Source organism: Sciurus carolinensis, chromosome 1 (assembly GCF_902686445.1).
Source record: "Sciurus carolinensis chromosome 1, mSciCar1.2, whole genome shotgun sequence".
In the NCBI taxonomy this organism is placed as follows: Eukaryota; Metazoa; Chordata; class Mammalia; order Rodentia; family Sciuridae; genus Sciurus; species Sciurus carolinensis.
The window spans coordinates 173563926-173589898 of record NC_062213.1 but is presented as its reverse complement, the minus strand read 5'-3'; the positions used below and the strand labels follow the sequence as shown (position 1 = coordinate 173589898).

The following is a 25973-nucleotide window of genomic DNA, read 5'->3' as shown; positions in this document are numbered from 1 at the left end:
TTCTCCTTAATGTGATTCTGAACTCAATATCCTTTTTTCTCCCCTCTTGCCTTTCGTCTTCAGACTTTAGAAAATCCCGATTTTCAAGGATATGCTTCCTAACATTCTTAGAATTTACTGTAGCTTAAAATAGCCATCACTCTGGATTAATCTGCTATCCATCCATCTTTGACTTGCCCAGATTGCTATTTTTCATAGTGTCAGGATAATCTGGTTATCCTATGTCTTTCAAGATGTGAAAAGGAATTTACTCCACTGATTGACATGCAGGGGAAAAAGCAGAATGCTAAAAAAGAGACAGGGCACATTCTGGATCCCAAGATTTCAACATGCATCCCTCTCGGCTTAGCTCTCTGGTAAGTGAACAGAAGTTAAATGTGCCTGCAGAGGCACCATGGAGCTAGGCCCAAACTCCTCAGGCCTCTACCCACAGCCCATTGTGGTCCAGAAATCAAAAGTACCTGTTTCAAATTCTCACTGTGGGTTTTATTTTCAAGTTCTGATGTAGTTGAAGGTGATGGAATAATTTGGTTGCTTCCATTGGTCCCCTTTGAGAACTGCCGCTTCTGTTAACACAAAAGGAGGTTAGTGTCGGCAACAGTTATTAGGTTTATTTAACTATCTGGGAAGGTCCTGGAACAGTCTAGCTTCCCCCAGAGTGTACCCACAGATTTACCTATAGGCATTCCCTAAGAACCTATACTGTGACTAGTCTTGGGCTAGGCACTGAAGGCATCATGGACTTTTGGGGATGTTCAGCCTAACATATGGGCTGGAGCAGTAGCACCCAGATTGCCCCAAGAAACTGAGATCCTCCTAGTCTGCTTCCCAGTCTTTTAATGGAATGAACTCCCTACAAACCATTTCTCTGCTCCCTCATCACCATATACCCAGAGAAACTACATAATCACCAGAATATTCCTGTGACCAACTCAGTCTAAACCTGGGAGGGTGAGGTCACTTCACAGGCCTAAAGGGGATTGGATGTTATAAGAGTAGTTAGTCAGCCACATAACCACAGACCTCAGGTATTGAGCATAACCACTGATCATGAACATTTTTAGTTTTTTCCCTTGTAGCACATACCAAGATCTATGTTTGAGGGTCACCCCTTCCTTTCTGTTACCTCCCCACTGCTCTAGTCTATCTGCAGAGACTGAAGTATACATGCTTATATACATTTTTTCCTATTAGTGGGAAAAACTGCACATCTTAATCCTTCACAACCTATAACTATGACTTAGTATAAAGTATGTCAGTAGAAGGATTACTATTGGCAGCCATAATAAAGTAAAGAGGCACACTTATTTACAACAGAATGTAATTGGTGAAAGTAAATTGTTTTCCTTGAAATCTGACAACCTAGGCATTAATCAACTCTGGTTTTATGAGGGAAAAAAAAGCAACATTGAAGAGAAATGGAGGGAAAACCATGGCTCTAGAAAGCAGGAATTTTTCAATTAGGAAAAAGTATTTCAGAAAATGATTAATTACTTGAAAACAAACTCAAGATAAAAGAACTGCTGAGTTAGAGGGGCTCTTATTATTATGGGTCAGAGAGTTCTTCAGTGGCAGATCCAACTAGAAGTCAATCGTATGGACACCTAGATCAATGCTTTTTCCTTTGGGTTAGCCCCATTAAATAACAAGGATTTTTGTTTCCAAAGAAAATGAAAAATTCTCCCTGCTGAGTTCTCTGATAGAGCTCTGGTCCCCTTCGTACAAACTGCCCAATTTAAACTCAGAATTCTGAAGTTAGTAGAGAGCATGTGGGGCAGATCTAGAAATTAGTAGGCTAGAGAACTTGCATGTGCTTTGAATACTCCTGCTTTCAAACAAGTAACTCATCTGTTTAGCAAGACATCAAGGGTCATGCCATCCTTTTTCACCCTTCATAAATCCTTTCTGGAGCTGTTATCTGCTCAGTGATTAATTTTGGTCTCTGAATGACTGCAGACATATGCAGCAGTATTAGGAGACCCAGAGACATTTGAAAACAATTCCTGGGCACTGCAGGGTCTTACTTCCATTTCAGCTATTTATTGCTGCATAACAAATCACCCCAAATTTTGTGGCTTAAAATAACAACAAACAACAATTTATTACTTCTCATGAGTCTGTGACTATGCTCAGCTGAGGTGGGAGGGGTGGTTCTGTTCTATGTGGTATGGAGTGAGATCACACATACGGCTGCATTTCATCAATAACAGGCTGGAGTTGGAACATCCAAGATGGCCTTTCATCCTCTAGATGACCTCTTACCTTGGCCTCTCAGTGCTTGGGAGTTTAAGAGCCCTGCCCAAATTCCTGATGCTCAGAATAATGAGAAATAATAATTGAGGTGGTTTGTTACATAGCAATAAACTAGACAATTCTCCACATCCCTTTTGTTCTTTTCTGTTTTCCACTCTTCCTGTTCTATCCTCAGGAACTATGTTTTGTCATTGTCTCCTTCAGCACCATGTTTGCAAAAGATTCAGCTTTCAATTCTATTTTCCTTAACTGCTTACTTTACAGAATGAGTACATATTGCTTATTAGATATTTTAGAAGGGTATGTAGAGAGGGCCTGTTCAGATCAGTGGAAAGTGAGCATCATGACTTATAGAGAAAAGGGTGAGAAGCATGTTATCTTTCTGTAATATCTGCTGATCTCCTTACCATTTCACTTTGCAGCAATTCCATGGTTTCCTTGTGTTCATCCACAGTTTTCTGTATTGCCTCCACAGCTAGATGGACACTGTTTAAAGTATTGCCAATGGAAGCTACACTCTGGACAGAAACATGCAGGAATGTCATTTTTTTTCCTTTTAACAGCTCTATTAAGATATAACTGACATGTTATACATATTCAAAATGGTTTTGATTATTTGACATAAATATACCAGTAAAACTTTTACCACAATCAAATCAAGAAACATTTATCCAGAAGTTTCTTCATGCCCTTCTGTAATTCCTCCCATCCTCTATCCAGGCAACCACTGATACACTTTCTGTCACTGTATATCGGATGCATTTCTAGAATGTTACATAAGAAGAACCAGTGAGTGAGGATACACTTTTAAAGTATAGCTTCTTTCACTCAGCATTGTTGAGATTCATTCATGTTGTAGTTACTCAGGATGCTGCATTTTATTGTATGGCTATATCAGTTTCTCTTCTGACCTGTTGATGGACATTTAGGTTGTTTTCAGTATTTGACTATTACAAATAAAGCTGTCATAAACTTTCATGTATAAAGTTTATGTCGACTTCTGTCTTAATTTCCCCTCATATGCTTTCTCATCATTACAATACCTAGGAAGCAGATGGCTGATCATATGGCAGATCTAGGCTTTAATTTCTGTAAAAAACTGCCAACCATCTTCTAAAATGGTTATGCCATTTTGCAGTTCCACCAGCAGTGTATGAGAATTCCCATTACTCCATATCCTCACTGAAACTGGTACCATCGGTTCTTTCAATTTTAGTCATTCTAATGGAAGTACAGTGGCATACTGTGATTTTAATTTACATTAAACACTAACTCAATGTAGATAAGTATTTTTAATTATTTCAAATATCTTCAAACTATGAATTCTCTAATATGTATAATTTCCTGTATATATAAAACCAACAAATTTCCTCAGTTTAAAGAACTTTTACTAGAGAAAGATAAAACCTTTTCTAAAAAAGATATTGGTTTATAAATGTGGGACCCAGAGATAAAATTCATCCACAAACTGATTCTATCAAGCCCTGCTGTGGGCATGCAGATGGCCAGGTATAACACTGTGGACTGCCACTGGGTCAGGAGCAAATGATTTCTGAGCAAAAATGGGCAGGAACAATTTTTAGCTCTGAGAAACCCAGCATTGCAGACATGAAGGAAAAAATCCATTTCTGTAGAATCCTGTCAGCAACTATTGGGTAGAGTTGAGTACATGGAGCAACTTATTTTGCTTTGATTAGGCCTAAGGAGTCCAAGTGTATAAGGGACATGATTCAGAAGCCATCTTTTTAAAAAGCCCTGTCCTAAGGGAACAGTCAAAGAATGTTACTCTTTGGTGGGTTCTGGCCTTTTATAAAAACATTCTGACAATTTGTAGTATCATAGTATCATATTAGTATTTTTAACCAAGGTAATATTTTATCATACTGATATACAAGAATCCAAGAAAATAAAAGACAACATTCTCACCACTATAAAAAGCAATCACATGCCATCCATTGAAGTTAGGTAATTGAGATGACTTATGCTTCAAAACTGAGACACTTGTAAAAAAAAAAAAAAAAAAGCAGCGTCTAGCATTATCAATATAAGGATTTGCAAAGAGACAAGAGTAGAAGTCTCTAAGTTGGAAAGCTATGTAAGCTCTGTTGTTACAGGCATTCAAAGACACCTACTGTTAGAAAATCCTCACTGGCTGGATGTATGAGCCCAGCAGGATGCCTGAAGATAGTAAGCTCTTGTTTAGAGATTTTTTTAAAGAAAGCAGCTGACAGAACCATGTAAACTCTAAAATGAAACTCTGAAACTACTATTGCCACCAACTGCAGAGAGCCTGGTACACAGTGGAGGAAGCTGCACAAATATTTGTTGAATTAATGAATATCAGAATAAGTCAGTCTCCTTTTTTAATGAAAGACTGCCAGAATTGCTTCTGTACTAATGCCTACAGACACCTTTTTCCTACTTGGTCCTTGGGAATAATGGCGAGAATCTGGCTTCATCAAAGTTGTCCTTTCTATTTTTTTTTTTAATGTTTAAAGTAGATCACCAGAACAGACAAGCTGCAAACTAAAGACTGAACACATACTGATGCTGTGGCTATAAAATAGCAAGTTTATTTTTGTTTGTGGTTCAGGAATTTCTTTCTGTTATTGAAACAACTTAAAAATTTATAAAGACTGACATATAACTGAATCAAACTTATCACATATGAACTTTTAAAAGTCAATGATCCTAAACTTAATACCCACTGTTTGGGGTTCTCTTACTCCTGAATTCTTTCTTCCATTTCCTGCTGCGGGGATATGTTCCTTATGTTCAATTAGGTACATTCTTTCCCTTTCCAACCCCCATCCAGTTCTAAGGATTCCTGAGTATCATCCATTCGGTTGTTTCTTGCTTCCTGCTCTAGGCCTGAATCTTAGGGACAAATAAAGAGAAATTCTGAACTATTTGTTTGTATAGCCCCTAGAATCTATGCATATACTTACAAGTGAACTGTTTAGAGGATGTGTACGTTTACCTTTATAAAATGTCAGACTGTTTCCCAAAGTGATTTTTTTTTCAATTTAAACTCTCAGCAGGAATGTTTGCTTCACATCTTTAGCAACACTTGTTCCTTAAATTCTTACTTTTTGCTTTCCCTTAGGTCATTTTTTAAGGAAAAAAAAACAACTCTTGGCTGTCTTTCCCTCTAGAGATGGCCCTCATTCTCCTTTGGATATGTACTTGATTTCCTAAATGTATCTGTCTGTGTCTCTAGAAACAAAAACAAAAACCAACTCTCTTTAAATCATGGAAAATAGCAGAGATTTAGGGCAACACTCATGAAAAATGGTCTGCTTTCATAAAGACAATGTGAATGAAAAATTGAAAAGGCAAGTATTGAAAAGCAAGACAATAGAAGCAAACATGATTTGGGGCAGAGTAAATCTAGGACTGTGAAAGACAAGTCAAAATGTGTGAACCCTATAAATCATCATTAAAGTAACATGTTGCAAATTAAAGGTCCAATTAACCAGATCAAAACAAAGTTTTCTGAACTCTGTAGAACACAATGATAACATTTTGTTATTGCCCTCTCTGAGCAGCTGATTTTAAATGCCAGACTTTCAAAGAAAACTTTTAAGAAGCTAGAATTCCAGCAGAAGGTAAATCTCAGTATTCATATAAAGCACTTACTTTCTGAAGTCCCTCTACAGTGGTAGGCAGACTAATTAAGTCTGCAGCTGACTTAACATTGGCTTTAAGGTGGTTTACTGCAGAAATCAACAGAGAAATCTGGAAGGAAAATGAAAAACAAACAATGAAAACAGAACTTGTAAATATGTTTCCTTCACAAACTATGTAGCTGATAAAGTCAAGGTACCCTTTCAGTTCGCAGGATTAAGGAACTTAAAGTATTGAGATTCAGGAGGTAGCAATAATACCCCTTCTTTCCCTGCCCAGTTTAAACTAGTGCCAAAGAGGGAAAGAGAAGTTATTATTCTTTATCATAGGTCTGGCGGCTGTAAGGTCTAAAATCTTAAATTATCCAAAAGATGCAGTGATTACACACAATTCTTCAATAGTTAGACAAGAAGAAAGCCAATGATCAAGGACCACTTCAAGGTTTCATTTTGGTAAAATATAACACACTCAGTTATTTAACTGACTTTTGTTCCAGTCCATGTGGGGACATATTTTATAAAGTAAAAGCCCATCATTACAAAATATAGTCTACAGGAACTATAGCTTGACAATTTGAACAGCACTTTCAACTATTTAGGGATTTGGTTTTGGTTTAATAATGTGATTAATATTTCAAACTCAATAACTCAGCCAAAGCACTACATTGTACCCTGAAGGGGCTCAATAAATACTACTGACTCATTGACTGACTCAATAAATGTATTAAAATAGGAATTGAATCAAAATAAAATGTGGCTTCCCTTCTGCTACTTAGGGATAGAATTCTAAATAGCTGAACTTCTCTCTTGCATGGAGCCTGGGGGGACCTTTATAACATTCAACTTTAGGCTACAGATAATATTCTAACAAGGCTTGCAGTGTAGCTCAAAAAACTCTTCAAAGATTCTCAGATCCAAACTGCTTTCCCAATCCAAATTCTAGGATAAGAATGCAGATCTACCAACAGCAATGGTATCAAGAATGGCCTCGTATAGTAACCACTGGTGTTTCTGTGCACTGCTATAGGCCAAGAACTGTGGCAGGCACCGAGGGATATTAGACAAAGCAGAACCACATTCTCTTATGATTCCTTCAACAGATGCTTGGCATCTTCTCTGTGCACTACTTCAGGCAGAGGAGACAGTGGCAAATAAGATCATGGGGTTCTGCTCTCATGGAGCTTTTATCCCAACAGAAGGTGACAGAAAACAAGAGAATCACAAAGTATTTAGTACTATGCAAAGAAGTTAAACAGAGCTTCTGCAGTGAGCAGCAGCTTGGTCTGGATAAGGGAGTCCAGTGAAGAACTTGGGAGTTCAGGTATTCAAGTTCTCATTTCCTTTCCCTTTAGGATAGATAAGTTCTGAGACCTGACCATTTTTCACTCACTTTAATGCAACAAATATTTATTAAGTCCTACTATATACCCATAGTGAAAAACACAGATGGCAGGGGATATTATGGTGCTTATGTATCAGTGCAAGGAGATAAACAATTTTATATTAGAAAAACAGCAGATGGTAGACAGCATTAGAAGAAAATTAAAATAAGGAGACCTGGTAAGAGTGACTGGATAGTTACTTTGGATCAAAGTCAGAGGCGGCCTCTACAGAAGGAATTTAAACTAAAATCTAAATAATAAAAAGGTATTAATCCTATAAAGATTGGATGAAGTACTCTTCAGGGTAGAGGGAATTGCCAGGGAAAAGTCCCATTACAGGAAAGAGCTTGACACAATTAACGACTAGAAAAAATGTCAGGCGACAGGACCAAATAAAGTGTGTGGGGGTGGGTTGGTGGGGGAGGTGAGGCCAAAGATGCAGGAAAGGGCCAGAACAGGCAGGATTTTGTAAATCAGAACAAAGATATGGTATTAAGGTATTAAGGAGATAACTTGCAGGAAGGACTATTGCTATTCTGTAGACATATGGAAACCAGAAAGAAGGCAATTTGAGTAGTCTAGGTAAGAGATAATGGTGATTTGAACTTCAGTGATAGCAGAGGTAGTGGCAGAAGTTGTAACTAACATGATCTGCTGGGAGCAGGTGAGGGAGAGAGAGGAATTAAGGAAAACTACCTCAAGAAGCTGAGAGAGAGGGCACATTAAAGAACTGATTAAACATTAAATGTGATATTGGGTAAAGTTCTGAAATATTAGGTGGGAAGGAATAGACTTTAATGAGGCCTGTCCTAACTCGGACTCTGATGAAAAAATTAAGTTTTATATACAAAAAAATAAAATGGGCATTCTTCCTACCTTAGAGGGATTACAGTGGCATTAGGGAATTGGTAGGGAACAACAGCATGAATAGGCTCAGGGGTACTTTTTCTTCATAGTACTTCTCAAGGTGATGACTTATTTATTTGTGTGATTATTTGATTAAGGTTTCTCTTCTCTGCAAGACTGTAGGTTCCAGGTGATCAAGGACCATGTCTGCTATATCTTCCACAATATGCTTGTCACAATGACAAGAATTAGATAAGCATTTACTGAATAAATGGATGGATGAGAATAATGTGTTTAGGATGAACACTGAGGCGGCTAGTCCAAGCAGAGTAGGGAGAGAGGCCAGGAGGCAGGACATAAGGCTAGGTAAGTAAACTTATTTTTCTCATCAATATAGCATGCATAACAACAACTACTGCTTAACAACTGTATCTCAGAGGGATGTGTGATGGTTCTAAAATATGTTTACAAATTATTTGATAGTCTTACCCTTGAGTGTGTCCTGGACTAAAATGATTTGCTTTTAGTGAACAGAATAAAATGGAAGGAAGGGCTGGGGAGATAGCTCAGTCGGTAGAGTACTTGCCTTGCAAGCACAAGGCCCTGGGTTCGATCCCCAGCACCACAAAAAAAAAAAAAAGAAAGAAAGAAAGAAAAAAGAATAAAATGGAAGGAAGAATTGGTAGCTTTGGAAATGAGGTCATACATAAAAGGCATTATGGCTTCCTCTCTTCTTGCTTGATCACTCATTCTGGGAATGCTAGTTGCCATGTTGTGAGGACATGCAAACATCCCTAGGACAGTCACCCTCTTACCCTAGTTAGGCCTTCACATGTTGAAATCCCAGAAAACATCTTTGCTGCAACCTTAAGAGATGCTATCAAAACCACTCTGCTAAACTACTCTCCAATTCCTGACTACGGAAATTCTGAGATAATGAGTGTTGGTGTTTTAAGCCACTAAGTTTTGGGATAACATGTAACCCAGCAACAGATGACTAATATAGGTTATGAGGACTGCATCACATATGCAACTAAAGCATAGTACCTGGTACAAACAAAACATCAAATAAGCAACAGTTCCTTAGTAATACTATTTAATGAGCACTTAAGTAATTCTCCATAAGGGTTCCAAAATAATTCAGACCACTCATCAACAACCTAACTCTAAAAACAAAAAGATGAGAAATCTCAACCCACAAGGATAGATTCTCAGCAAGCTATAAACCTCTAAAGAGTAGCAATTACATTAAGAAGATTTTCACCAGGCCTTTAAGAAGATATGAATAATATTAAGATTTGAAAAAGACATAAAGAAAAAGGCATTCTCAGGCATTGTTCATGGGAGTATATATTGGAAAAGCTATGTTAGAAGGTGCTCTAGGAATATCCTTCAAAATTTGAAATGGTCATATCTTTTATTTGACAATTTCTTTTCCTGAAAGCTATCCTGAATATTATTGCTTGAGTATACAAAGATATATGCACAAGGATATTAAGGTCTTTCTTACATGTAACAGCAAAGTACTAGAACCATCTAAACATCTATCAGTAAGGATGTAGATACAAGCATTGAACAAAGCCAAGCTGTAGAACAACACATATCAAAGGACCCCATTTATTCCACACACACATGCTAACCCATAGCAAATTCATATTAAAAGCTGTTATGGTTTTCTAAATACATAGGAAAAGATGCAGCTCATATTATTGATAGTGGACAATTATAGGGGCAGGGAAGACGTGTGTGTGTGTGTGTGTGTGTGTGTGTGTGTATGTGTGTGTGTTTGTGTATGTGTTTGATAGATCGGGGTACAAACACATGGGAACTGAAGCAGAGTGTCTGTGTAGGAGTTCTATATGTATTTTATTATTTAAATTTTATATAAGAATATATTAACACATTATTTATGAGATTTTTAAAAAGACAAAAGATGAGGAAAAATACACACACATGAAAAAGATACCACATAACTTTGGAAGGGGTTTGATGGGTCTCCTCAGCTGCCCCTTTCTTCCATGTCCTATATTGGACCTTCTAAGATCATCTGAGCCTTCCAATCATAAAGAGAAAGAAGTGATTCCTCCCCCAAGTATGTTTTACTCAGTGCCCCACAGTCTGTATACAGTTGGCTCAAAACCAATTTGATAGGTAAGAACATAGTTACTCCAAATCCCCTATCAATTATGTGATTACCTTTTGGTCACCAGAAGGAACAAATTCCTCCCCCTGACAATTGGCCTTCTAAAGCAACAGCAAAGAAGTAGAGTGATCTAGGCTCAAAACTATTGTCCCAGATTCCATAACATCCTGAGGTTATGACAGAACTAGTCAGAAGTGTAAAATCAGGAATGGTAGGTCTCACAAAATGTCAGTGTGGTTATTTGGTAGGTGTCATTTCACCCAAAACCAGAGAAGTAGCTAGAAGCCAATGTAGGTAAAATTAGGTGAGGTACTGTTTCTCCTCTCTCCATACCACAAACACTCTAGGCCTAGGGTTTCAGTTGCATCACTAAAAGAGTATGCTCTGAAGAGCTGACCGTCAGCTCTGCAGTTACTTAACAAACTTATGACTTATTACTCATTTATTAGACCTGGATTGGGGCTGGGGTTGTGGCTCAATGGTAGAGCACTTGCCTGGCACGTGTGAGGGACTGTGTTCGAGCCTCAGCATAAGGAAATAAAATAAAGGTATTGTGTCCATCTACAAATATATATACACATATATATGTATATATGTATATATATAAATAAAGACCTGGATTACACATGGTCAGTCATTGAGACTCAGCTATATCCCTGTAAATTAAAGGTTGGATTCCATGTTATAGCCTTCCTCTCTTCAGGGGACTAATGCCAAAATCTCTGGAAAATTACAGCAAAGCTATGTGTGTATCTGGAAAGGAGAGATGAGGGGCACCTTCCCATTACTATCTCTGGAACTGCTCTGGCTTCTAATAGGTGCATTCTAGAATGTCAGATTTGATTCAAGCATTAAAAACGTATCACTAAGTCACATTTTGCAATCTGAAGAGTCTAAAAAGTTGAATAGAAACCATTAAAAAAATTCACATATTAGCCAAAAGATGAGTCATGACTTTTATGCATATTACATGACTTTTCATTAGCAAAATTAAAAATAGCCCCTGTAGATCATCTGCTTAATAGATCACTTTATACTATAAAGTAAAAAATGGTGTTCTTTTTTTTTTGCTTTGGGGTTGAAATGAAGTATTCTTTAAATAGTAAGAAAAAAGTTACTAAAATAATCATCAAGGTGAATGAGTATGAGCAGGAACCACCCCCTCAGGAGGTACCCAGCATCTTATCCTTTCAACTTTATCTGTCAAGCACCTACTGAATCCTGAAATGCACATAAAGATGGGAGGCAGAATGGGAAATGGAAAAGAGGCTCTCAACACTTATTCTGATGTTAGTACTGCTATGCAGCTGTGTGATCTTCTGCAATCTACTTAACCTCTTTGATCCTTATATTCTTACCAGTAAAATGGAGATACCACTTTCTACTTTATAGTGCTATAGAAACAAGGAAAGAAGATCACAGATGTAGTGCTCTAATAGTGGTCTGCACAAAGAGAACACTCAATGAATGGCAGTTATCATTACCTGGTAACCTACCACTGCCATCCTGGTAACCTACCACTGCCATCATCACCATCATTTTCATCATCATGCTTAAGACTCAGAGTACAGTGTATAACCTTCTATGCAATTATATACACATGTGAATAACCATCACATAAGTTATTTGGAACAGGTGCTTAAAGATATAGGGAGTACTACATAAGAGCACTCAAAGTTCTTCTTGATAAAGATTCTTGTTGATGGATTTGAGCTCTGGCCTCTTTCCATCAAGATAAAGCTATAATGAATGACTAAAATTTCCTAAATATACCATGTTTCTATTCATCTACTCTTTTGCACATAAAGTTCATTCTCAATAGTAATGGTAGTTATCGTCTAGAAAAGTTGCAGCAAACACTGAATGAGTGAATGCTAAACCACTGCTCATAGGCGAAATACAGGGTTAGATTCCTGCCAGGCCTCTTGGTCACATTATTATCAACTGATCTCTATAATACATAATTTTGTTTTATGTGTGTTTTCATTTTAAAATACCTTAATTAACGCATATTGTTGACTCACTAACATTGAACTCATAGCAGCACTGCAAGTCATGCTTGAAGGAAGCCTAACCTATGTATTTATTTCATATGGCATACCACAGTCTCCTTGCATTTAAGAACACCAGAGCATTTTATCACTAGGCCTCAGGGACATTGAAACAGTAAAATCATCAACAAAAAGTATAAAAATGTGAAAAATGTAGCAATAAATATACCATAAAAAAGATACTTGTTTACAGTATAAGACCTGAAATAAGAAGGCAGTGTGTTGCATTGTTCAACCTCAGATATAAACATGTGTACTGAGTGACTCAAATTTTTGCTTCTGTGAACATGTCAGTGAATGATTGCAAAAGCCTCACAAGTACAGACTTTAGGGTTACAAATAAATTTTAGTGAGTATGAGAATTGCAAATATGGAATTACAAATTATGAGGATAAGCTGTACTAATATTTTTTTAGTTAAGTACCCTCTTCTCTTCCTGCAAAATTCACCTGGCCAATTCCTGTTTGTCCTTTAGGACTCAGCTCAACATCTTTAGGAAACCTCACCTAACCCCAGCCTCAGTTGAATATATACTTAAATATGCCCTTGCAGTACTCACTTGAAACTGTCTGTTGCTTATTAGGCTGTTTACAACTGTTCACACCTTCTAAAAAATCTCTTCCACTTTTTTGGTAAGACCCTTGAGGAAAGAAATTACATCTTTTTGGTTTAACATCTACTATGCTATGAATTTTGTGTCACCCTAAAACTTACATGGTGAAACTTACTCCGTAATGTGGTGGCATTAATTGGTGTAGCCTCTAAGACATAATATGGGCTCCACCCTCGTGAATGGAATTAGTGTCTTCACAGAAGAGGTCCAAGGTACTTTGTTTACCCTTTCTGACATGTGAGGACATAACAAGAAGGCAGCATGTATGAAGCAGAGAAACGAACATTCACTAGACATCAAACCTGCTGGTGCCTTGATTTTGAACTTCCCAGCCTCCAGAACTGTGAACAATAAGTTGTTGTTGTTTATGTTGTTTATAATATAGTTACCTAGGTATTTTGTTAGATTAACCCAAATGAATGAAACTAGAATCCAAGACTTAGCTCCATAAAAGCAGCTCAGTAAACATTTGTGGAATTAATAAACTTCAAAGAAAGTGGAGATTCCCCATAATGGTCAAGAAGGAATGGGTATAAATTCAGAGAATTTTATGAATAAAACAAAAATGTAAAGGACATTCAACTGCTAGTTTAAAGATTTTTCAAGGGAAAATAAGATTTTAAGTTTTTCAAACTGATGGCTTTTGTTTTAAAAACTGCATTAACTTTAACTTACATTGTGGTAAGGACAGTGCTTTGTTAAGTGATAAAATACATTTTCCTGTTGTTTAAGTCACTTTGAATTACTTTAAAAAATGCCACTAAAGCATCTTAATGGACAGAGTTACTTTTAGATATAGAAACATAGTTAAATATTAATTTTATTTTTATACTTATTTTGGTTTAGGGCAAATGCCTCTTACTTGAATGAACCATCAGAGAGAGATGCATAGCACTAATTTTAGAAAAACAGAATGCTGAGCTCCCTTTGGAAACAACATGAAGCTCCACTTCACCATCACCCATCCACTGTTTGGGCCCATGCCAGCAAAGAATTGCTGTGAGGCTGGCTTCATTAGTCACTCCCAGTATCACTGAAGGTATACTGAAGCTAAAATGGAAAAGGCTGAAGTTCAATATTCCCCAGTTTTATATATAAAAAACCCCAGGACTGAAGTAAACTTCTCTATATACCTGTCTTCCCAGGTACTTTTTGCATTAAAAATCATGGCCAGGTCAGAAATAAAAGTGATTCTTTTGTGTCCAGATTCCTGGTTAAATAGAATTTGGAAATCAAAATATATTCCAAAGATGTGAAAAATCCATGTCTTCTCATACTAAGAACCAATCCCCCTTTGATTCTTCCTATAATGCCATTTATAAGGAGATGGGAAATAGCTCATGTTGCTTTTTCATGTTAAACAATCTCTTTCTCATCTCAGAATAGTTAATTCCATGACTGGCTACTGGAATTGACAGATTGCCTCGGGAGAGATGCTAATTATCTCACAGGGTTTCAGTGTAGTTTACTTTCACCTGATGTAATCTCTGGCCAAACTGCTCATTTTCTGTGTGAACATAAGCAAGGTCACAGTTTATCCTATTCTTTTTGCATGAAAGGAGTGAATACCTGCTTGTCCCTAATTACTAAGAGTCCAAGGATAAATGGTAACTAGTAAATAGTAGATGCTATAGCCTATCAATTATTTCACAAATAATTTAAAAAAATGGAATTGAATAGGAAATAACACACTGTAAGGCATCATATGTATTTAGAGTGTGTCGTTTTCAGAAACATTTATCAGTTACATATAGTGTCTTAAGACCATTTTCTGTTGCTATAACTGAACACCAGAGACTGGTGTTTAAAAGAATTTAAACAATTCTTTCACCAATTTAAAACCAATTTTTTCACCAATTTAAAAAGAATAGGGGTTTATTTAGTTCATGGTTCTGGAGGGCTGGAAAGCCCAAGAGCTTTCTAGTGTCTGGTGAGGGCCTTCTTGCTGCATGGTAACATAATGGAGGACATCAAATGAATATGATGAGATAAAACAGTGTGCCAGCTTAGTTCTCTCTTTCTCTTCTTATTATATGATCATAAGGGGCTCGATCTCATGGCCTCATTTAATTCTAATTACCTCTCCAAAAGTGTAACTCCATATACAATTAACACTGAATATGGTGATTAAGTTTCCAATGCACAAACTACTGGGGGACATCCTCAAACTACAGCATATGCGTATGTATGTGTTTATGGAGCAATGATGTAAAACAATCCTTACTGTGGGTTCCAGGCAAAAGTTTGGAAGCCATGTGGTGCCTAGGCCATTGATCTTTGGTACTAAGTACTGAACTACTTGGCTCCTGACTACTCTTGAAAGGTGTAGCTTCAGAAATAATCTCAAATACTTCTTCTAGTACAGTACTCTCTTCCATAGCAAATTCCCTCTGTTTGGCTCATTCTGACCCTTGTAACTCCCCTCTGAAGGAAAGAACATACTCTTAGTTCCACAAAGATGACACACCTATTTTTAGGCATTTTGCCTATTCACACTAAACAATCTCATCCTTGTCTCAGGAGAGATGCTAATTATCTCTCAGGGTTTCAGTGTAGTCTGCTTTCACCTGATATCATCTCTGGTCAAACTGCTCATTTTTAGTTTTAATTCATTTGTTACTTGAGTTTTCTTTTCAATGACCACATCTTTCCTAAATAAACTGAATAAACTGCAGAGAGGGACTATAGATATCCAGTGGCAATAATAGCTCCTTAAATATATGAAACGCATGGTCAACATCCTTAGAATAAGTCCTTTTTCTCTAGCACATTCCTTCTTTTGGAAGTAAGGTCTACTGAGCTCTAGCCAACTTAGAGACTGCAAAAGTATATTCTAGATTTGCTTGCCCGGTCAAGGTATTTAGCTAACTTTACCACCTGCTCCTAAGCTGCTCTAGAATGACCACCATTAGTTACAATTTCCAGATTTGGTTTAGCATAGTATATAGCACTACATCCCAAGGCTGCAACTGTAAGTTTATCAACTCTATTAAATGAAATAAAGTTCTACTAAAAACAAGTTATCCATTTTCTTGGGAGTTGGATGACATTCCTTTTTTATTTATACCTATACTGCCTCATAGGAAAAGCCAACTCAACAATTTCTAACTCCTTCTACACTGCTCTAACTTGGAGGAACTCTGTTCATTTACAGAAAGGGTTAACATTTTAAATATTTGGTAAATATATAACTAATATGTATTTTAATGTATTGGGATCATACTATGCAAAACCCCAATTTAAAAAGTCAAACAACCTGAAGTGAATTTTCTATTCCCTCAGAGTTAATACAGAAATAAATCACTGCTACCTGCTTATTCATTTCTGTGATGTTGAGCCAGACGTCGCTCAAGCCCAGCTCTTCCAGATTCAATCTTCTCAAGTTGTTTCTGTTCATTGAGTAGTTCTTCATTAAGTTTGGGGATTTCTTGGAATGAGCTTTTCTGATTAGATTCCACTAACAGGAAAAACAAAAACAAAAACAAAACAAAACATAATAGACCCAGGCTTCCCTCATGATCCCAGGATGAAAAAAAATAGCCACACAGTTGGAAAGAAGACGAATTAATAAAAATTAACTCTGGGATGATAACGATCAAATTCATATCTACCAACTACACTGTTATTTTATTTACATAAATGCATATCTTTACACTAAGCCCCCATTTTAACTGGAGCTATTTCACTACCGGCATTGCAGTTTTTAATAGTCAGGTGGCTAAAAATTAAAAAAAATCATGAGCAGAGGAGTTAGATTTGAAACTCTGTAACTTATTATGGTTTTGAGCAAATTATTAACATTCTTTGAACTCAGTTTTCTCTTTTGTAATACAGTGATAAGATGTACTTCCCTGGATTGTTAGAATTAAGTGAGAGAATGGATATTAAGCACTTAACACAGCTGGCCAAGCATACAAGAAGAGATACATAAATGTTAAACACTGACCAGTTCAGTTAAGGAGTTTTTCAATTACTCAATGAAGATTTATAAAGCTTACTCCATTAATGCTCAAGTGATACCAAATAAATTATATTTTTAAATGCTTAAATCTATTTTTCTATTTCAAATCAGTCAACTGCAAGGGGTATTATCACTTTTCAAAAACTGTTATGTGGGCTGAGGTTTTCAATATTTTCATAAATAGCAAAGTGTTTTCTAAAATCTGACATCAACCCGAAAGTTCCAGATGAAGTAGAAGATAAAGGACATGATAGGTGAAGTACAGGGTGATATTTGGTCTTTTCCTTAGGAAACACTCTCTCCTGAATGGTTGAGAGGTTTACCAGCCTGAAGGCAGAGGCCCGAGAGAGTGCTTTCTCTTCTTTAAAAAGCATTCTTCCTTCTAATGGAAAATAAAATATTGATAATGGTTGGTCCACCAGAATAAAACATACATTTTTTTTTTAAGTCACAAACCACCTGATGGTTATCACATACTTTCTTTTAAACCAAAAACAGATACAAAGTACCAATACTAAACAATTTACTAAAATGTAAACTCCAAGGTTGGGTCTTTTCATTTCTGTGTACTCTGCACTTAGAATACATCTGGCATGGGCTGGGGTTGTGGTTCAGTGGTAGAGTGCTTGCCTACCATGTGTGCGGCATTGGGTTCAATCCTTAGCACCACATAAAAATAAACAGAAATAAAGGTATTAAGAAAAAAAAAAAAGAGAGTCAACTCTTAAAAATACACCTGGCACATTTCAGGCACTCCACTGAGTCTATTCTACCTCTTCAATCTAATAAAGAAAACTTCAACAAATAAAACTTCCAGGGGGTGGGGGATATAGCTCAGTTGGTAGAAAGCTTGCCTCGCAAGCACAAGGCCCTGGGTTCAATCCCCAGCACAAAACAACAATAACAACAACAACAACAACAAAAAACTTCCAAACAAACATACTTAACAACAAAAACTCCCACAAAAAACTGAGGGTGGTAGTAGATATTTCATACAAGCCCAATATAGGAAAATTTAGAATAATGAAATTAGGTATTTTTATTTATCTTTCAAAATACTTGCCAAAGGATTTTAAGTAACAGACTTTCCTAAGTACCTTTAATGTGGCATTGATTTACACATGGTTTGTAGGAATACATCCATCTCATATAGTAAGAATTTTATACTATTTAGTCTAAACTAATGAAGCATGTTACTGAATTTCTTATTCATTTTCAGTAAGATTGTAAAGAAAAACCCATCCATGAATGTTCATATTCAGGTGGTTGAAAATTCCAAAGAAGGTGAGTTTTCTTTCTTTTCTGAAGTCTGTATGCATTAAGGAGTTAAAAGTGGAACAGAAAATAATATAGACACATAACAACCTGGATTACAACTATTAACTAACAAATATATAAAAATGATAAGTCCTGAAAATACTGTGTCCTGAGGCTTGTTTGAATCAAGAGGGAATCATAGTCATTATCTGATTTGGGCTTTTTAGGAGATACAAGCTAAGCAGACATACGTTACTACATAAGTGGGAGGAAGTGTAACGAACAAACAACTTATACTTACTAATTCATGTTCTTTCAACATGGAAAGCAACTCATTTAAAATCTAATATGGGGGCTGGGGGTACAGCTCAGTTGGTAGAATGCTTGCCTCACAAGCACAAGGCCCTGGGTTCAATCCCCAGCACTGCAAAAAAACAAAATAAAAATAAAATTTAATATGTTAATTTTCAAAAGAATTTACCCAGTTGATTTTTTAATATATAAGATTAGGAGATGGAAATTTCTGCACATACTTTCAAGCAGAACATACATAATGCTGACAGCAATATTTTTTATTTATACAATGCTACAATTTGCAATAAACTTTGTGTAACCATTATCAAACAACTTGTTATTGAACCTCTACCATGAGCCAGTCTTGCACTTGGCACCACTGTATACAAAAGACCCTTTAGTTCTTGATCTAGAGGGGAAGTGAGGCATGCATTACTATATAGTGTGAACAATGCTGTAAGAGAGGAATGCCCAAAGTGCTTGGTGGCACATATACATTTTTATGTGAAAACGAAGACTTGGAAGGAATAAGTGACTTGTTTAAATTTTACAGCTAGTAATGAGAAACCTGGATTCAAACAAATTTTCTGTTCCAAGGGTCAATACTCTTTCGAGTATACTCCAGAGGTCACAGACACATCCTAATGCCCTCATTAGCATAAGATCATTTTTAAGGTCTATATACTAAATATGAAGCCACTACTTGCCTGTATAGCCAGAAAAGGAGATACCTAACACATTAATACTATCCTTCTCTTCCAAATTCTTTCCCTTTACTCTAATGTTTCACACTTAAGTGACAAAGGAGGATGGCTGGGAACAGAATTTTCTTAGAATAACTGTGGAGGTCTTTCAAAGTACCTGCTTCTGGAAAAAGGACACTGAGCCAAGCGTTTTAAGGTCAGCCAGTACTTTTAACTCAAGGATCAAGTTATTCCTTGACCACAAAGGAAAATGCCAAGCCTATCTGTTTTGCTATTTCAGATATTTTAGCAATCCCACTTCCTTACCTCACAAGCACTTTGGGAAATTTATTGAAATAAAGAATGAGGTGCTCTGAATTTCTCAAAAAAGTATTAAATCCAGGTAAGATGGTGATCTTATTCAAGTCAGTGAATTCCACTGTCTCCTTGAAAACTAAAAAGTAAATTAACTTATTGAAACATATTTAAAGTAGAAGCATAATTCAAAGAAAGATTATTTAAGCTTCATAAGAGCGACCCCATTTAGTCAGGATACCATAGATAATTGGTTTGAAACCACAGATAATTGGTTTTCACCAAAAAACTCTTGGGCAAGCAGTCTACAATGGTCCAGCCTATGGATTGACTGCTCTAGGCCCCAACCTCTTCTCTATCCTCTCTCGGGAAGTCCTGCTTTCAGATATTGAAGTGATGGCATTTCTGTTGTAGCAAATCAAAGACATCAAAAGAGGTGGATTGCTAAATCCAAATCTGCTTCACTTAGCTGGCTGACAAATGTAGACAGGATCCCAGGGGAATGTTGCTCACTGTGAGAAAGCCAGCTCCAGGGTCCAGGGTCCAGGATCCAATTCTTGGCATCTCCTAAATACACTATTTCCAGAGATTGGTATTAACAAGTGTTCACTAAATATTTGTTGACTAATTTACTGTCAGGCCTACCATATGCCCTACATTCTCCAAACTTAAGAAATTCCCTGAAAAGCTCAGCTAAGGTATAAGTTACCTTGGGTATCTTACAAATAAGAGACATAGAGTAGTTAGAGAAAGGAATCCCTAGAGGGCAGAACTGAGTAATGTTTTGACATGTATAAATATATAATTGCAATACATGATCAAAACAAGCTGTGGCACAAGCCTATGAAGTCCAATTATGGAGAGATGATGGTACAGAGAGTAGTGTCCAGTGGTTACTTATGGTTAAACACTGTTTCTGAGAACCTTGTTTCCAATTTCTGATTACTACTTACATATAAAGAAAACACTGGCCTTAGAAACACTTTGCAATACTGCAAGGACAACCATTAAGCCAGAAAACAAACAAACAAACAAAAACAACAAAACAAAACAAAACAAACATAGGGTATAACTCTCATTCTTTCTTCTATTATTCAACTAGTTGATAAAACATATAGGTCAGGATGATATTGGCAGAAAATTGTGGTTTTACCCAATGCATTCCCTGAATCTGAAGAAAACCAAAGTGAGCATTTGAACATTTTTTCCCAAGCAAAATCACTAGACACATAACTAGCACACTAAGAGTTAGCTGTCCTTAGATCAGGTTCAGAACTTGAGTAACTGCAGGCAGCAAAGAGAAGTTGGGGTGAAGGAAAGGTCAGATGTTGTGATCGCTTAGGCTTAAGATAGGAATAAGAACTCTAATTCCAGTTCTGAAGCCAGTTTTCTTTGTGACCTTGAGAAAGACCGATCAGTTTCCCAGTGTGCTAATGCTATCAAGATTAGGTATTTGTGCTTAAGTTTAGATTAATTCCTTAATTAGAAAATTAACCCATGAAATCTAGAACCAAAACTTTCAGTGTTGCTAAACAAAGATACTGAGGTTAAATATGGTGGAAGTTACCATGCAAACACAACTTAAAGAAAAATAATTTGAATGTGTAAAATACAACTTCACAAGTATAATATATTAATGCTTGGTAACTTGAAAAGTCTCTTAAACCTTGACACTCATTCATGAGACATGTATTCTGCCAGCTGTATATTGTTCAAGGTAGGCACTATTATGGTTATTGCAAGTTCTTCATGAATATGTAATTTAATTCAAAGAATCACAAGGTTTCCTAAAACTTTAGAATGATAAAACTCATTATCACTGGTATTTGAAGTCTTTTCCTTAAAACAGAATGTCATCACAACAAGCATAGATAAAGAAATCTGCTAGTTTTTGCTCTATGCTTGAACACTGATAAATATGCAGAAAATCAGCTCTTCTAGTACTTCTACTAAACTTCTCTTAGATTATTGACTAAAATTAACATCAAAGAAATCTATGGGCATTTGGAGAAATGTGTGTAGACTTAAACAACCACTGACAACAGTGATTCAGTATACTAGTGGTTATATACATGAACCTGGACAGCAAGGGGGCAAGAGGACCAGGTACAAATGTCAGCTCTGCTACACTTAATCATTGAACAAGTTACTTAATCTTTCTAAGCCTCTTTGCTTTTAAGAGCACATTAAAAATAAAATGATACTTATTGCATAGGGCTGTTTTGAGAATAAAATGATTATTTGTGACATGGCATACAGTAGGCATTCCATAAATGTTGATTATTATCATTGCTCATTCCTGTGTTTCTACATGTTTTTTCTTACCGGAAAATCATTTGACATAAACAACTACACTCCTCCTCAACTGGTCCTGTAAGGTGGAAGGAAAGAGCCTTCCACTGCCACTTCATTTAGTGAAGTTTAAGTCACAGGCAGAGATCAACCAAGGCTCAAAGCTGCTCTTCCCTTCTGTATTCTAACCAACTGCAATGTATTTCAGATGCTACTTGTCCTGGTGGTGCATAGTACTGTCTTTAGTCTATGGGTTTAAAAAGAAATAATTGGGCAGGTGTAATCCCAACAACCTGGGAGGCCAAGACAGGAGAATTGTAAAGTTGAGGCCAGTCTCAGCAACTTAATGAGACCCCATTTCAAAATAAAAAATAAAAAAGGACTGGGGATGTAGCTCAGTGGTAAAGTATTCCTGGGTTTAATCCCCAGTTCCTCCCCCCAAAACCAAAAAACAATTATTATAAACATTCAAGTTGACAGTTGAAAAAGCGTATAAACATGCTAAAAAGAATGTACAACTGTTTTACCAGAGTGGGCAAAACTTAATACAGCTTGATCCAATTTGTCCTTGAATCTGGAAAAGAGTTTGAGATTAAGTTCAGAAAAGGGTGACCACTTACTTGTTCTAAATCTTTCTTTGAGGGTATCTAGATCCTCCTTCAGAGCAACTTGCATCCACACCAAGCCAACACAGGCAACGACACAGGCCGCGAGGATGACAAAAGCACAGAGAGGATAACAGATCTTGCAGCATCGTAAGTAGTCTCCCCTATCATAAGAACACTGCCATCAACATCAATTCAGGCAAGAGGTCTTTGGAGAAAAGCTTAGTAAGAAAAGTGTAAAACCAGTAGTTCTCTTCAATTATTACTGCACTGTAATTTACCTATTTTTCTTTCTTAGATATATGTTCACTCACTTCAGGGGACCTTGTTTCAGTTTATTGAAACTTCACAAACTTTTAACAAGTTTTACTGCAAATGGAATGAAAGAAATAGGATCTGTAGGGTTAAGTGGACACCTGGTGCGCTCTAGTTTATTGGCTCAGAAGGAAGGAAACAGAAATAGGCTAGATTTCACACCAAACTCATCCATACCTCAAGGTCTAAACTAACCCAGTAAGGTAACTATTCCAAAATTAACCCATCATTAAACCTTCATACCCCAAACACAAAATTAAGTACCAAATCTGACAAAGTCACTAGAAATCAAACTCTTCTTTAACAAATAAAGATAGGTAGACATTCTAAAGAAGCACACAAAGGATCCAATCTCTTTTGGCACACCAAATTTCTGCCTAGCTCTTGCCTCCATATCCTCAGCAGAATCTCCTTTTCTTTTAGTGTGCCTTCTAACAGGATCCAAGGGTACCTTTGAGTTTCCCTTTAGCCCTTTCCTAGATTCAGCTCCAATTTCCAACACGCTCAAAGTGCACTATTTGTTCAGTGACTGCCCCAACTATATAGTTTGGGGAAAAGTTGTTTTCTCATCCTTCATCCTCCATCTTCTCTCAAGTCTCATACTTTCTGTAGTATTCCCTCACCATATTCCACCATCACCAAGATTTAGACTCACCATGAGTACAAAAAACAATTAGCAGTTGGAAGGTCCTAGACTCTCCTACATTTTTTATTTAAAGGCCTAATCCCAAAAGTTTTTCTGCCCCTCTATTCTTAGCCTCTTTAAGTCTTCCAGGGCCCTTGGCACATTCCCCAAGTCCACATCTTCACCCTATACTTGGGGCTCTTCTTTCAACACATAAAGACTGACCTCCAACTTATCCTTCATTCAGGATCTGAACACCTTTTCCCCTTCTTTGCTTTCCAAGGTTTACCTTCTTTTTTCTTCCTATGAACTTCCTTCTCCTTCCCACTGATTTGCCCCATTGGTAATACAAGGAGATGGCTCTTACCCATCCCTCATCACAGCATTACTCACTTGACAAAGCGAGAGCGATTTCCAACACACCGAATTCCTCTTCCTCCTCTGAGCTGGAATCGGAGTCCGAGTCAGGAGGCTCAGTGCGAAGCAGGCGGTGGCTGCTTGAGCCTTTCTTGGGCTTCTTTCTACGGCTGTCCCCAGACAAACCGATCAATGCATTAAGCTCTTTGCGCTTTTTCATCTTCTTGTGTGGGGTGGGTGGAGCACCCACTCCTGAGCTGCCAGGTTCGTACCCGACGCCCAATTCTCTTGCTGCTTTGGAGCTACCTTCCAGGGTGGGAAATCCTGGGCCAGAGCCCCCTGGTCACTCCCACCCAGGGGCGGGACTGACCAGATCCGCTGGGGGCTGGAGAATGGAGCCCAGAGGATACTGGAACTCAAATGGGTGGGGAAGTCACATAAAGAAGGCCAAGGTGTTGGTGATCCAAATGGATAAAGCTCGGGTCATGAAGTGTAGGTTAAGAGAGTGGAAAGGTGGCAAACTTTATCTCCCAAAAGGGAGAAAGCTAAGTCAAGAATGAGAGATTCTCAGCCCTGGTAAATAGGCAATATTTCTAAGTGTGCTCCAGGAGCTGGGGAAAGACACACAGAATAGGTACTTTGAACATCTGGGACAGGACTTGTTCTTGAAAAGGGAGGGGAAGAGGCGATGCACAGCAAGACGGTGGGAACTCGCTGGTTAGAGAGGTGGCAGCAGGAGGGAGGTTTGCCCAGCCGCACTACAACCCGGAACACTGCCAGGGCGCCGAGCCGGAGGGGGTTTAGGATGATCACCGTTCTCTGGCCTCCTTCCTGAGTTTGAAGGGAGTCCGGGTCGGAGGGCCTGGCGGGACAGCAGGTAGTCCGGTGCCTGGGAGACCCCAGCCCTGCTGTCTGGGCCTTGGGGGCGCGGTGCTGAGGGGGTGACCGTCGCTCAGCCCGCCTGAAGCGCTCCGGCTGAGTTTGAGGTGTTGCGACACGGGCGACTTGGGTAACTCACACTCGCCGCTCCCACTCCAGCCGCGACTTCAGCCTTCGTTCCGGCTCCGGCCGCGGCTGCTCCCAACGCGCTGGTAGCGACGGCGGCGGCGGCCGCGGACTCCAGACCCGGGCCATCGCTCCAGCCTCAGCTCACTTCCCCTTTGGCAGTGGCCCCTGGCACCGCCTGCCAGTAAGCTGGGCTCCCATTGGTCGTCCGCTGGGTGACGTCACGCAGCGGGTGCGAATGACGGCAGGGAGGCGGGGCGTTAGAGGTGTCCTGGTTCTAGGCGATGGCTGGGTCCGGCCTGCCGGTTAAGGAGGCCCCGCCCCCAGGAAGGCCACCATGAATCTGCCGCTCATCTGAGCGGGGGTGGAATTTTGTTTGCGAAGGAGCAGGGGCGTTGGTAGGCGAAGCACCCGGCTGCTAGACCTGCTTGGAAAGTTGTTCAGCCGTCCAGGCCCTCGGTAGCCAACTGGACTAATCTAGTCTGTAGGCTCCACCCCTCTGACTCTAAAGCAGTTCATTAAGACTTTGGGCGTGTTTCGGATTAATGATCCAGCTGAACACATTCATTCTTCAATATTTGTTGAGGGCGACATTTCAACAGCTTGTTCTAATGCTGGGGATACCGCAGTGAACAAAATAACCGTTGTCATTGTCGTCCTGAACAGGGTTGCCAGAATTTAGCAAGTAATATACTGGACACCCAGTAAAGTTTAAATTTCAGATAAACAGGACTTTTTTTTTTTTTTTTTTTTTTGATAAACAACATCTGGGGCTGAAAAGTGCATTGCCAATCTGAAATTCAATTTCATCTAGATATCTTGTATATCTTGTCTATCCTTGTAGCCCTCATTCTAGTGGGAGGAAAGCAACGGCCGGCAAACATAGTCACGTCAGGAGGTGATGAGTGTTATGCTTCTGCTATAAGGAGATCTTTGGTTAGAGGTCCTGAAGAAGGGAGAGAGTGAGGTGGGCAACAGCTGCAGGAAAGAGTGACCAGGAAGACCTGTTGTAGCTGGACCTGAAAAGCAGGGAGACTGGTAGAAAGTAAGATTGAAGAGACATTTTAGCCTAGTCCTAGACCCCCTAGGACCTTACATAAGGACCTTAGGAAACCATTGGGGGCTTTAAGCTGAGAGGAGACATATTCTGACTTTTTAGTTTTAAAAGAAAAGATCACTTTGGTTACTGTGTGGAAAAAAGGATCAGGGAGAATGAGGGACACAAGAAATGAGTTTACTCCAGCCTCACTAGAGATGATGATGCTAGGTGAGGATGGCAGCAGTGGAGATGGCAAGCATTCTGGATGCTTTTTCAAGACAGAGCTAACAATATCTGATGATGGGTTAAAT

General features: G+C 38.3%; 1 protein-coding gene across 1 annotated transcript in view; it reads right to left on the bottom strand.

Moving 5' to 3' along the window:
* Efcab14 (EF-hand calcium binding domain 14) overlaps positions 1 to 24779 on the bottom strand; it is a 38069-nt gene extending 13290 nt beyond the window's left edge. Inside the window, 8 exon segments of the mRNA XM_047559831.1 lie at positions 462 to 566; positions 2661 to 2771; positions 5893 to 5991; positions 16225 to 16275; positions 16277 to 16371; positions 22337 to 22485; positions 23655 to 23682; positions 23685 to 24779. Coding sequence (XP_047415787.1) covers positions 462 to 566; positions 2661 to 2771; positions 5893 to 5991; positions 16225 to 16275; positions 16277 to 16371; positions 22337 to 22485; positions 23655 to 23682; positions 23685 to 23838 — 792 coding nt within the window. The 5' untranslated portion in view covers positions 23839 to 24779.
* Between the last annotated feature and the right edge of the window lie 1194 nt (positions 24780 to 25973).